Source organism: Scyliorhinus torazame, chromosome 17 (genome assembly GCF_047496885.1).
Source record: "Scyliorhinus torazame isolate Kashiwa2021f chromosome 17, sScyTor2.1, whole genome shotgun sequence".
Taxonomy (NCBI): Eukaryota; Metazoa; Chordata; class Chondrichthyes; order Carcharhiniformes; family Scyliorhinidae; genus Scyliorhinus; species Scyliorhinus torazame.
The window spans coordinates 110,905,835-110,920,240 of record NC_092723.1 but is presented as its reverse complement, the minus strand read 5'-3'; the positions used below and the strand labels follow the sequence as shown (position 1 = coordinate 110,920,240).

The window sequence follows — 14,406 nt, the reverse complement described above, 5'->3', positions numbered from 1 at the left end:
GGTGAGAGGGACAAGGTTTAGAGTAGATGTACGAGGCAAGTTTTTTACGCAGAGGGTAGTGGGTGCCTGGAACTTGTTACCGGAGGAGGTGGTGGAAGCAGGGACGATAGTGACATTTAAGGGGCATCTTGACAAATACATGAATAGGATGGGAATAGAGGGATACGGACCCAGGAAGTGTAGAAGATTGTAGTTTAGTCGGGCAGCATGGTCGGCACGGGCTTGGAGGGCCTGTTCCCGGGCTGTACATTTCTTTGTTCTTTGTTCTTAAACACAACCTTAATCCCATGTATATCTTCCAATCTTTATTTCATACCCTGTGAAGTGATATTAAAAGGGAAGGATAATCAATGCTTCAAACTACCTGCGATTAGCTTGTTTGCCCTACTTGATAATATCACTACTGCTGGATGAATGGAGATTCCCTTGACTTGGCACAAGTTTCAAATGGATATTGGGAAAAGGGAGAGATCGGTAGATCTTTGTGGGCAATTTTGATGTAAGAGGGCGTGCTGTCACTAATGTTGAGAGCAAAATCCAGCTGTTTATCACACTTAAGTAAAGCAATTTACATAGCTTGTCTAATTTTTACATCACTGATGAATATAAAGAGCCAATATTTTCAAAAATAAAAGTCAATGACTTACAGTTTATTAATTCATTTGTTTGTTCTGGATCTTCATCATAATTTTCTGCATATTCTTTGGCAAAGTTATATAGCAGATTGGCTTCCTTCGTGTCTTGATATTTCCAGATAAAAAGACAAACCAATAATGCATTTCTTTATATTGCATCACACTATTTTAGATATAGAAAGCGAACGATATTCTTTTCTGTTCAACTCAAAAAGATTCTAATTAAATCATACAACAGTGAATCATAATCCAGTCACAACAAAGAAAAAGATGACCTGGTTACTCAGTAATAATACAATAAAGAATGTATTGAATACAAGTTACTCATCTATCACCGTACAAAAATAGATTGGGAAAGATTTTCAGGGCCCGTTTGTCATGGGCGCAAATCCCATAATGGCTGCTAACTAACCTGAGAGGGCCATAACTGGATTTGCGCGGTGTGAATTCCGAGCGTGATGTTCCTGGGCCCTCCCCAATGACGGGAGGGATCAGGTTCACACCTAGAAAGGTCATGAACCTGATTTCAAGAAACTAGAATGCATTTAAACAGCTTTATGCCATATCTTCGGGCAACATCAGATGCTACTCCACGCCAGCGTGGCGTCATGCCGGCGGGAATCACTACTAGTTTCCAAAAACTGGAACCAGAAATGATGGCCATTCCGGAGGCACTTAGGTGAGAATAGCCCCGGATGGTGAGGGACATGGCAGTGCCCCGGCACTGACTTCTGGCACCCAGCCTCTCAGGAGCCCCATGGGGTGAGGGAGGGGGTCCCATTATGTGAAGATGGGGAGTTGTGCCTGAATGATGGTGGGTGGGTGGGGGGCCATCAAGGCCCCCGATGTTGGTGAGGATGGGGTGGGAAGGTCAGTCACCTTGAGATGGGGTTTGTCAGTCACCTTGATGTCTGAGTGGTGTGTAGTGAGGTGACCCAACCATTGAGTGTTGGTGGGGGTTGACCCTCTCTGTAGATCTGTTGGGGGCGTTCACCTTGCCTGCCAGTCATCCAATGTCGGTGGGGGAGGAACTTCGATAAAGGGCACTCCGATCTCTGTGGAAGCTTGCTTGCTCCATCAGGCCCCGCCTGAGTGATAGTGCAAAACACTCCCCTCTGCTTTTTTTGACAAAGTGTCAGAAGACTGGAGTGAAAACCTGGATGTATTTGTGGGGAGAAACACCCAATATGTCTCTATGACATCCCTACTCCTTAAATCAACAAAATAAAAAAAAATTAAAAACTCTTACGTTAGAAGGAATAAGTTAAAATCTGCTTCATTAGTGCATTATTTTCTATTCATAGATTTAGATTTATGTGGCTCCATGTCAAATATTATTGTAGATAGAAAATGTAGTTCATTTATAATGATGTTAAGTTGTGCATCGATGCTCCACCACTGATTTTACCTGGGATGAGGATCAGTGTAAGTCAGAAGAATTGTTTTAAATCCCTCCAGGATTTACACATACAATTTGGAGTACAAATGTAAAGTAAAGGGAGAGCTGCATTGTTAGAGATGCCATCCTTTAGATAGGCAAATAAACTGAAGCTCCCATAGTTGAAACAAATTATATAAGGGCGGAATGTGGCACATTGGTTAGCACTGCTGCCTACGGCGCTGAGGACCCGGATTCGAATCCTAGTCCTGGGTCACTGTCCGTGTGGCGTTTGCACATTCTCCCCGTTTCTGCATGGGTTTCATCCCCACAACCCAAAGATGGGCAGGTGGATTGGCCATGCTAAATTGCCCCTTAATTGGAAAAAAAATAATTGGGTACTCTAAATTTATTAAGAAAAAAAAAACTATATGGAGTACATGGTGCTCTTTGAAGTGGAGGGAGGTCTCCTGACATCCTGGCCAACATTCCTCCCTCAACTACTACCAACAAGAGCAGATTAACTGGTCCTTCATTTAATTGTTGCTTATTGCATCTTCTGACAATCTGGCATAAACTGGAATTAACGGATTACCTTATTACCATAACCATGGCCACCAAAGCAAAATTGAAATGTCGCACTGGCAATACAAAATGTATTCTTCTGAGGCCTGGGTTAAGAGTAGTGAGATTTTAATTTACACTGGACCATGCACTACTTGCATGCTGCCAAGAGCTTCAGAGTTATTTTTAATTAACTTCATGGGAATTTAAATGCTTTTAAAAATAAAAAGTGCCTTCTTGGCCTTTTGGCTAAGGTGAGCGTGAGGTCAGGTGTAATGCCTGGATCTGATATGTCTCTCTTGTGGGGACCATGAATTGGATTCAATTTGGATTGGGTTTTGGAGGAGGCAAGGAGATGGATTAGGGATTTGTCACTGTTCACATTCTGAGCTCTGGCTTTGTAACTCTGATAAAGGAATAATAAAAAATAATAAAAGGTGCCTCAAATGAGGAAAGGTCAAGAGACAGGAAGATTTAGGGAAGAAATTCTAGAGCTTAGGGACTTGGTAGCTGAAGGTACTGCTGCCAATAGCAGAGAAATTCAAATAGGGAATGCTCAAAATATCATGCAGGGTTGTAGAGCTGGAGGAGACTACAGAGATAGGGAACAATGCGGTCCTTTGGCATCTTGTAAACAAGGACCAGAATGTTAGAGTTTTGCTTAACTAATGAAGGCCAACCAGCACAGGGGTGATGGGTGAATTGGACTTGGTGTGAGTTAGTATATGTTATTTATGACAATGCTGTCTCATCTCTTCAGTAGTGTTGATTCATTTCAAAATCAAAGAATTATTATAGGGGGAGGTCATTTAGCCCATCATGTCGATGCTGACTCCCAAATGAATAACTCATCTGGTGTCATTCCCCCACCTTCTCCCTGTAATCGTGCACCTTCTTCCTTTTCAGATATTAATCCAATTCCCTCTCGAATGCCAAGGCTGAACCTGCTTCCACCACACTATCAAGCAATGTATTTCTGATCTTAAAACTCGCTGAGTGTAATGTTTCTCCTCATACTTCCATTGTTTCTTTTAATTTATGTTAAATCCGTGCCTTCTCGTTGATGATCCTTGCACCAGTGGAACAGTTTTTTCTTATCTATTCTGTCCAAACATATGACTTTGAATAACGCTTTCAACTGTCCTCCCAACTTTCTCTCGTCCAAGGAAAACACTTCAATGTTTCCAATCTATGTACACAATTGAAGTTCCTCATCCCTGGAACCATTCATGATTTTTTTCTGCACTCTCTTTAATGCCTTCACATTTCCAGCTGCCGAATGTAATCAGTTTTGCCTATTTTTGCTAGTTTTTCAATGCTTTACTCAGTTGTCATCAATGCTCATGTCGAACCTGAGAAAATCGTATTTCTTCAAATAGAAGTGATTCTGCGGTATAAATGATTTAGAATTTACCTTTGATTATATCAAAACCCACACCAACAGAAATTCTGAATTGGAAAGAGAAACTAGGAGCAGTAGTATGCCATTCAGCCCCTCAAGCATGCTCTGCCATTCAACACGATCATGCCTGGATCCTCTCCCTATACTCCTTGATGCCTTTAATCTCAAGAAATCTATTTCCTTCTAAAATATATTCACTGACTTGGCCTTCACAGCATTCTGTGGTAGAAAATTGCACAGGTTTACCCCTTCTTTGAGTGAAGAAAGTTCTCCCCATCTCAATCCTAAATGGCCTACCTGTAACTTGAAACTGCGACCCTTTGCTCCAAGACCCACCCTCCCCCAGCCAGGAGAAACATCATCACTGAATTTTATATGCTTCAATAAGATCGCTCTTATTCTTCTAAACACCAGGTGAATATAGGCCTAGTTGACCCAATCTTTCTTCCATGTCAATCCTGCCATCTCAGGAATCAGTCTGGTAAACCTTCATGGCACTCTCTCTTTCGCTGCACTTCCTCTTTGGCAAGTATATCCTTTCTTAGGTAAGGAGACCAAAACTGCACACAATACTGCAGGTGTGGTCTACCAAGGCTTTGTACAGTTGTAGCAAGAAATCCTTGCTCCTGTACTCAAATCATTTTGCAATGAAGACCAACATACGACTTGCCTTCTTAACTGCTTGCTGCTCCTGCATGCTTGCTTTCAATGGCTGCTATACAAGGACACCCAGGTCCCTTTGAACATCAACATTTCCCAATCTATCACTTTTGTAAGGGCCACGAAGAATCCAGCACGAGTTTTAAGGATACAAAGTAATAACATTTATTTACTATAACATATATACATAACAGTAGCAGTAACTTCCCTTGCTACATACTCCTTCCTCCTGGTTCCTGAACTGGCCAGCTTATTTATACTAGGAGTTTACTAGTGGTTTCTCCGCCCCCCTCATTGGGGAAGCTCATACTCCCACAGGATTGTGGGATAGTCATTAGTCCCCAGCCAATGGTAAGTAGGCAGGTTATAACATCCCTCCCCCCCAAAGTCCAAGGAATCCACCGAAGACCCTGGCGAAGGAGGGCGTCGGACTCGTTTGTCCGCAGGCCGGACACCATTTGCACGCGGCGCTGGATCAGGCGGCGTGTAACGAGACGGAGACCGACGCTTCCGTGATGAACGGCGCGGTTGTACATCCACGGCCCATGGACCCGAGGATTCCCCCTCTGATTCATCCTGTGTCTCCATCTCGGAGTCAGAGTCTGCTGCCTCCGTCATGTCAGCATCTCTATCTCCATTCGGTCCCGTAACGACCTGCGCAGGCTTCGAGTGAGGCACCAGTGGAAGATTGTGAGGACTACCTTCCCTTGTCTCTGGTCTCTGCGGCTGTTGAAATGAGCTCCGGGGGCTCTTTTGAGGGGATGATCTTCTGGACCGAACGTGGTCTACATGTTTTCGCTGGAGACGACCCTGGGCTTGCACTTGATAAGATATAGGGCCCGTTTGGCGAAAGATTACACCAGGAACCCATTGGGCACCACCAGCAAAATTCCGAACGAACACTGGGTCACCGGGCGCAAACCGCCGAATCGGACGATGCCGAGAAAATCCCTGTCCCTGCCGTTCTTGTGTGCGGCGTACTTTTGCGCCAATGTCCGGGAAAACCATACTAAGGCGGGTGCGAAGTCTCCGGCCCATTAGGAGTTCTGCGGGAGCTACCCCAGTCACTGCATGGGAGGTGGTCCTGTACGTAAACAAAAAGCGAGCCAGTCTCGTGTCCATTGATCCGGAAGACTGCTTCTTTAGGCCTCTTTTGAATGTCTGCACTGCGCGCTCTGCCAACCCATTTGAAGCCGGGTGGTAAGGGGCAGTGCGGATATGGTGGATGCCGTTCATCTTTGTGAACCTAGCAAACTCCTCACTCGTGAATGGAGTGCCGTTATCCGTGACCAGCACCTCGGGGAGGCCATGCGTACTAAATGATAAACGCATCTTTTCAATTGTTGCGCAGGACGTTGTCCCCTGCATCTTATGCACCTCTAGCCATTTGGACTGGGCGTCCAAATTAGTAGAAGGAACATGGATCCTTGAAAAGGGCCTGCGAAATCTGCATCCAAGCGTGCCCAAGGCCGCCCACGCCATTCCCAGTGATGTAGGGGCGCGGCCGGCGGAAGCTTCTGATGCTCCTGGCAAATGGAGCAGTTTTGGGCCACCTTCTCAATGTCGGTGTCGAGGCCTGGCCACCAGACATAACTCCGGGCCAACATTTTCATTTTGGTCACGCCTGGATGCCCATTGTGCAAGTCTGATAGTATCAGCTCCTGGCCTTTTTCCGGGACAATCACACGCGTCCCCCACAAGAGGATGCCGTCTTCCACGCTGAATTCTGACAGCTTGGAGGAAAATGCCCGCAACTCGCCTGGGAGCTGTCTATGCTGCCCACCATACAGGACAGTGCCGAACCTTTGACAGCACTGGCACCGTCTGGGTCCACTCACGGATCTGTGATGCCGTGACAGGCAAGGTGTCCATAAAATTTAGGGTTGCAACCACCTCACCGGTCGTGGGGGTCGACATGGGGCCGGTCGATAAAGGCAATCGGCTCAGTGCATCGGCATTTGCTATCTGCGTACCTGGTTTGTGCTCCAGAGAATACTCGTATGCAGCAAGCAACAAAGCCCAGCGCTGGATCCGTGCAGAAGCAATGGGTGGTATTGGCTTATCCTCTCTGAAAAGTCCCAGCAGGGGCTTATGATAGTCACGATAGTGAAATGGCGGCCGTACACGTACTGGTGGAAGCGTTTCACCGCAAAAACCACTGCCAGGCCCTCCTTCTCGAACTGCGCGTACTTTTTCTCCGCTGCAGTCAATGTGCGGGAGGCGAAAGCTATCGGTCGTTCGGCCCCGTTCTCCATCTTGTGGGGCAGGACGGCCCCAATACCATACGGGGATGCATCACGTGACGAGCAAAGGCTTTCCAGGATCATAGTGGGTTAGTAACCCAGACGATGACAATTGTTGCTTTACTCGCCGGAAAGCGGTTTCTTGCGGCTGACCCCAAACCCAGGTGTGATTTTTCTTTAGCAGAAGGTGCAAAGGGGCCAGCGTAGTTGCCAGATTGAGGAGGAACTTCCCGTAATAGTTTACGAGACCGAGAAAAGAACGAAGATGCAAAGTGTCAGTCGGGGTGGGGGCATGTTGAATTGCACGCACCTTCTCTGTGACGGGGTGCAGACCTTCACGGTCCACCCGATAACCTAGGTAGACTACTTCCTTTGCCTGAAATACGCACTTTGTGCGACGTAAATGGACTCCAGCCTCCGAAAGGCGTCTAAGGACAGCCTCCAGATTTTCCAAATGTTCCTGCTCCGACGTCCCTGTAATCAAAACGTCATCTAGGTAGACAGCCACACATGGTAAACCTCTCAAAATGCCCTCCATAACACGTTGAAAAATTGCGCAGGCAGAGGATACTCCAAAGGGCAACCATGTATATTCATACAGGCCCCGGTGTGTATTAATCGTTACATATGGTCGGGAGGCAGGGTCCAGCTCCAACTGCAGGTAGGCGTGACTCATATCTAATTTTGTGAACGAGAGTCCACCTGCAAGTTTCGCGTAGAGATCCTTTATGCGAGGCATTGGATATCGGTCGAGTCGGGAAACCGTATTCACTGTAAGTTTATAGTCACCACACAAGCGAACTGTGGCATCTGGCTTCATTACAGGTACAATTGGTGCTGCCCAGTCAGCAAAACGGACGGTCCTGATAATACCCAAACTCTCCAAACAAGTGAGCTCCCCTTCTACCTTCTCGAGCAAAGCTTAAGGCACTGGGCGCGCCCGGAAATAGCGCGGCGTGGCTTCTGGTTCAACTTGGATACGGGCTACGGCCCCTTTTATTTTCCCCAAACCAGGCTGGAATACATCTGGGTATCGTCCTAGCAGCTCAGTCAACCCTTCAGAAACTGTTTGGAGGATGTGCTGCCCTTGCAACCGCAAATGGCGCAACCAGTCCCGACCCAACAGGCTGGGCCCATGGCCGCGCACCACGATAAGTGGGAAACGCCCCTCTTGGCGTCCATAGACAACAGGGGTCATTGTAGTTCCTGAAATGCCCAGACGCCCTATCCCGAGGTACATGTGCCAGCGAACAAGTAGACCGCCTCCGGGCCCCGCACGACAGCCTTTGTCACCCGGTTGTACCATTTCATAAAGGCCCGCAATCTGCCCTACTCCATCGAGGAAGTACAGACAATCACCAGGGACTGCCAGGTCTGTGCGGAGTGCAAACCGCACGTCTGCCACCGACATCAAAGCCCTCAACACAATCTTCGCTCTGTTCGGTTTCCCCGCGTACATCGTGACAGGAGATCCTCATTCATGAGTGATGAGCTACGTCAGTTCCTGCTCAGCAGGGGTATCGCCTCCAGCAGGACGACCAGTTATAACCCCTGGGGAAACGGACAGGTAGAGAGGGAGAACGGGACGGTCTGGAGGGCCGTCCAACTGGCCCTACGGTCCAGGAACCTCCCGCTGGCAGGAGGTCCTCACTGATGCACTACACTCCATTCGGTCACTACTGTGCACCGCCACTAACAACACACCCCATGAACATCTCTTTGCCTTCCCCAGGAAATCCACATCCGCGGTGTCGCTCCCGACTTGGCTCGCAGCTCCAGGACCCGTCCTGCTCCGTAGGCACGTCCGACTCCACAAGGCAGACCTGTTGGTGAAGAGAGTGCAGTTACGGTGGTGTCTGCGCGTCCTCCCCGTGTCTGCGTGGGTTTCCTCCGGGTGCTCCGGTTTCCTCGCACAGTCCAAAGATGTGCAGGGTAGGTGGATTGGCCATGATAAATTGCCCTTAGTGTCCAAAATTGCCCTTGGTGTTGGGTGGAGGTGTTGGGTTTGGGTAGGGTGCTCTTTCCAGGAGCCGGTGCAGACTCAGGGGGCCGAATGGCCTCCTTCTGCACTGTAGATTCAATGATAATCTATGATTAATCTAGGACAAAGGTTCGGCACAACATCGTGGGCCGAAGGGCCTGTTCTGTGCTGTATTTTCTATGTTCTATGTACTCCATGCGAACCCCCAATACGCCTACGTGCGTACCCCGACAGCCGCCAGGATACTGTCTCCCTCAGGGACCTGGCACCAGCAGGTTCCACACACACACACACCTCTGGCCCGGCTCCACACCCTCATCCCCAGGCGCTCCCAGCAGCAACCCCCCCAGGACCATCTGTCCTCCCCCTGCCCACACCCGAGGATGAAGAGGATTTCGGCATGCTCCCAGAGTCACCGAAGACCAGACCAGCATCGCCGCCACCACTGCGTCGTTCCCAGCGGCACATCAAGGCCCCGAACCGGTTAAACCTCTAACTGGTTCACTGGTCTTCAAAAGAATTTTTTTCCCCCCTGCAAATATTGTATTTGTAAATTCAATTGCTGTATATAGTTCTCCACCACCCCTCCGTACTCAATTTTAACAGGGGGTGAATGTGGTAAACCACTGTTGCACCTATATTAGGTGATGTACGGTAGGACCTGTACTACAGTTATGCCAGTAGTCCCTGCCTGCTGGCTCCGCCCAGGAGGCGGAGTATAAATATGTGGGTCCTCCGTGCAGCATCCATTTCGCCAGCTGCTGTGGGAGGCCACACATCTTAGAGCAATAAAGCCTCAGTTGTATTCAACTCTCGTCTTTGTCCAATTGATCATGCATCATCCTGACAATCATTCGCCACGTTGTCCCTGCCACAGATAGCATTCACCAGTGCAGTATACATCCACTGATCAGTTCCATGAGGACTTACCAGAACCTAAGAGACTCTGATTTCCTCTGCCTGCTTCTCCTTTTCTGTCTCATCGTTCGTCGAGGGAATCTTTGAACTTGGGGTGGAGGAATGTAATATCCCGCACGGCACCTTGTCTTCCCTGTGCTCCTTCGGAGTATGAGTATGCTAGGGGCGGAATATCTCACTTTACCAGAGTATATAATGTTGGCCAGGACTTACGGTGGCGTCCATGGTGTGAGTGGTCGCACACAGGGCAGCTCCTGCTTGAAGGCATAGAAAAGAGCTCTTTTTACCCGATATTGGGTGCAACTTCGACAGAAAGGTATAGTTGATGGTCGGAAGAGTAGTTTCCCCCTGGAGTGGTATGTCCACTGGTTACCAAACCTGGCAGAAGACGGTGAAAGACCTGGCCAAGGAATTGGAGAAGACCTGTCGAGCAGCAACCAGTGAAAAGGTGGCGGATGAGGAAGGGCTTGTGCAAGTCAGAAAGCCTCAGATGGATCAGTTGATGGCTTTCATCAAGGATGAGTTCCGCCAGCAGAGGAAGGAGGTGCAGGAGGATCATTCGAAAGCCATTTAAGGGGCTGTGAGGGCTCGATGGAGAGGGTAGAAAAATGTTTGTAGGCACAGGGGTCGCAGATCCGAGACATTGAGAGGGTGATGCCGGATCACAGTGATCGGGTGGTGGCATTGGAGACGGAGATGGGGCTCTGAGGAGACCGTTGCAAGATGTTGATAGCAAATGTGGAGGAGCAGAAAAACAGTTCGAGAAAGTAGTACCTGCAGATAGTGGGCTTGCCTGAAGGAGTGGAAAGTGAGTGCCACGAGGTACGTGTCAAGGATGCTGGCAGGACTGATGGCGGAGGGGGTGCTGGATAAGGCCCCTGAAGTGGACAGAGCGCATAGGTCTCTGAGGCAGAAGCCTAGAGCAGGGGAACTATCGCGGGCGGTGATCGTGAGACTACATAAGTTCGTGGAGAAAGAGAAGATCTTGCGGTGGGCGAGGGAGAAGCGCAACTGTGAATGGGAGGGGATCAAGGTCCCAATATATCAGGACATTGGAGCCGAGATGGCGAAACGGCGTGCTGGGTTCAACAAGGCCAAGGCAGTGCTATATCGGTGGCAGATCAGATTTGGGATGCTACCCTAAAGAAAGGGAAACTCCGGAGTGCAGGGACGCACCTATGTTTCGCACACACAGTTGGTGGCCATGTTGGGTGCCCCCTGGACAAAGGGAAACCCAGGAGCGCAGGGGCCCGATCTGGCGGCCACTTTGGACGGCCCCCTAACAAAGGGTAACCACGTCCACCAGTTAAGTATGGTTGATCACGCAGGAACGGGGGTCAGGGGACAGAAGCCCCCATCAGGATGGTTACCTGGAATGTAAGGGGACTTAACTGCCCGGTGAAAAGATCCAGAGTCTTCACCCACTTAAGGTGCCTGAAGGCCGACATAATCCTCTTGCAGGAGTCACACCTGAGGGAGAAGGGGCAACTGTTGGTAAGAAAGAGCTGGGTGGGACAGATGTACCATTCTTGATAAGGGAAGAGGGCTAGCGGAGTAGCCATACTGATTAGCAAGAGGACGAGGTTTACGAATACTAGGACGGTTACGGACCAAGGGGGACGGTACGTCATGGTCAGCGGTGACCTAGACGGGGCACCAGTAGGTAAAGTGTACGCTACCAACTGGGACGACACAGACTTTATAAAAAACACCATGGCAGAAATCCCTGACATTGTCTCACACCGACTGATTATGGGGGGTGACTTTAATTGCGTGCAGGACCCGATCAAACCCCAGAACGTGGAAAAAGACAGGCATGGCTAGGGAATTAGGAACCTTCATGGAACAGATGGGGGCAATGGACCCATGGAGGTTCCTGCATCCCGGCGAGAGGGAATTCTCGTTCTTCTGACCGGTCCACAAAGTATACATCTGGATCGACTTCTTTGTAGTGGGGAAATCGGTGCTTCCAGGAATAACAAAGGCGGAATACTCCGCGATAGTCATCTCCGAACATGCTCCACATTACATGGATGTGAGGTTGGAGATGGGCCGTGCCATACACCCCACATGGAGGTTGGACACGGACCTCTTGGCCGACAAGGCCTTCTACCAGGAAACATCACAAGCCATAAGCGACTATGTTACTGACAACCAGAATTGGGAAGTCTCACCTTCCAGGTTCTGGGATGCACTGAAGGCTGTAATCAGGGGTGAAATTATAGCCTACAAGGCTCGCAGAGAGAGGGAAGAGAGGACGGCCAAGCAACAGTTGATTGACTCCATCCTGGTGGTTGATAAAAAATACTCTGAGGCTCAACCGTACAGCTTCTGGTCAAGAAGAAAAAGGTACAAATGGACTTTAACCTGCTATCCAATAGGAAAGGAGTGCACCAATTCCGCCAGACACGAGCACAGAGAAAAGGCTGGCCGCCTACTGGCTCACCAGCTGTGAAAGCAGGCAGCCACGAGGGAAATAGACAATAAAAGACAGCAAAGGCAGACTTGTAACTGAACTAAAAGAGGTCAAGCGAGCATTTGAGACCTTCTACCGAGAGCTGTATACCTCCGAGCCCCCCAACGGGGATGAAACAGTTGTGGGGGAGGGCAGGCAGGGGTGAGCTGGAAGTACCAAAAGATCTGGGAGAAATCATGGAGAGCATCAGCTCCATGCAGGTGGGGAAGGCACCGAGGCCCGATGGGTTCCTGGCGGACCTCTATAAAGAATTTGCGCCGGCTCTGGCCCCATATCTAAGGGACATGTTTGCAGACTCGCTGGCGAGGGGCATCCTGCCTACTACGCTAACACAGGCCACGATATCGCTGATACCCAAAAAAGAAAAAGATGGAATGCGGATCGTACAGACCCATTTTGCTGCTAAATATAGACGCAAAGATACTCGTGAAGTGTCTGGCCACCCCCTGGAGAGAGAACACCAGAGGTGGTCATCTCCCTGGATGCAGAGAAGGCCTTCGGCAGAGTTGAATGGAAAATACCTCCTTGAGCGGTTTGGGCTAGGAGCACGATTCACCTCCTGGGTGAAAATCCTGTACAACGCCCCCAAGGCGAGCATTTGAATCAACTCCACCATCTCTGAATACTTCCAGCTGTACAGAGGCACTCGGCAGGGATGCCCAGTCCTGTTTGCCCTAGCAATTGAACCCCTGGCGAGACATAAAAAGCTGGAAGGGCATCCAAAGGGGTGGCAGAGAGCACAGAGCACAGAGTCTCACTCTATGCAGATGACCTTCCGTCTCGGAAGGGCAGGAAGGCTAGAGAGCAATCATGCAGCTCCTGACAGAGTTTGGAACCTTTTTGGGCTTAACCTGGACAAGAGCGAGGCATCCCCGGTGAACTCAAATGGAGGAAGGACAGAGCTGAAGGGACTCTCATTCAAATTAGCCCAAAACAAATTCCGCTGCCTGGGGTCCAAATAGCCCGGGACTGGACACAGATCCATAAGTGGGGTGGGTAAGACTCCAAGAATCCCCAAATCAACACTGCAGAGGCAAAAGGTCATGGGCGGTCTGGCACTACCACATTTACAATACTACCACTGGGCAGAATTGGCAGAGAGAGTGAGGGGATTGATACGGGAACCCACCATGGAATGGGTGCTGATGGAGGAGTCTTCCTGCAAGGGAACGACACTCCGGGACCTCGCCACAGCAGCAATCCCACCCCCCCCCCCAGACAAAACACACATCCTGCCCAGTGGTGGTAGCTACACTAAGGACATGGAACCAGATGAGGCAACATTTTGGTTTTAACGAGATGTCGCCATGGCCTCTATTTGCAGAAACCATAAGTTCCCACCAGCCATGCTCAAAACCACTTTCAAAAACTGGAGACAGGATGGGGGAAATGCTAACAGTCAGGGAGTTTTATATGGGGGACAGACTAGCGGCACTGAGCGAACTGACAGAGGACCTGGAACGAGTGACAGGACAGGAAATTAGACACCTCCAGGTAAAGTACTTTCTCTGCAAGGAGACAGTAGGATACCCCAGGGCCCTGGGAACCACATTACTAGAGGACCTGATAAACACGGAGAGTAAGGAAGGGGGAAACTGCGGGAAAATCTAGGGACAGCTACTGGATAGGATGAGACTGCCATTGGCCGAAGCCAGACGAAAATGGGGAGACGAACTGGGGACAGAGGTTGGCTGGGGACTCTGGAGCGAAGCACTGAGCAGGGCCAACTCCACCTCTTCCTGTGCAAGGCTCAGCCTCATGCAGTTCAAAGTGGTGCACAGAGCGCACCTAACCAGAACCCGAATGAACAGGTTCTTCCCGGAGATGGAAGATAAATGTGAACGGTGCCAGAGAGGCCCGGCCAACCACACCCACATGTTCAGGGCTTGTCCCAAATGTGTAGGGTTCTGGATAGCCTTCTTCGAGGCAATGTTCAAGGTTGTTGGATGAGGGTGGACAGAGCCCGAGAGTGGCAATCTTCGGGGTATCATAACAGCCAGAGCTAACATGAGGAAGACGACTGACGCGCTAGCTTTCGCTTCCCTAATCGCACGCCGGAGAATCCTGCTTGGCTGGCGATCAGCAGCACCACCCACAGCTGCAGACTGGCTGGCAGACCCTGGCGGAATTTCTCCATTTGGAGAAGATC

The 14,406-nt window shown here is 49.6% G+C and overlaps 1 protein-coding gene across 1 annotated transcript in view; it reads right to left on the bottom strand.

Annotated features, from left to right (window-relative positions):
- Nucleotides 1-14,406, bottom strand: part of meiob (meiosis specific with OB-fold) — a 261,266-nt gene that overhangs the window by 56,145 nt on the left and 190,715 nt on the right. Inside the window, exon 10 of the mRNA XM_072479797.1 lies at nucleotides 648-740. Within this exon, the coding sequence (XP_072335898.1) occupies nucleotides 648-740 (93 nt within the window). The remainder of the gene's footprint in view (nucleotides 1-647; nucleotides 741-14,406) is intronic.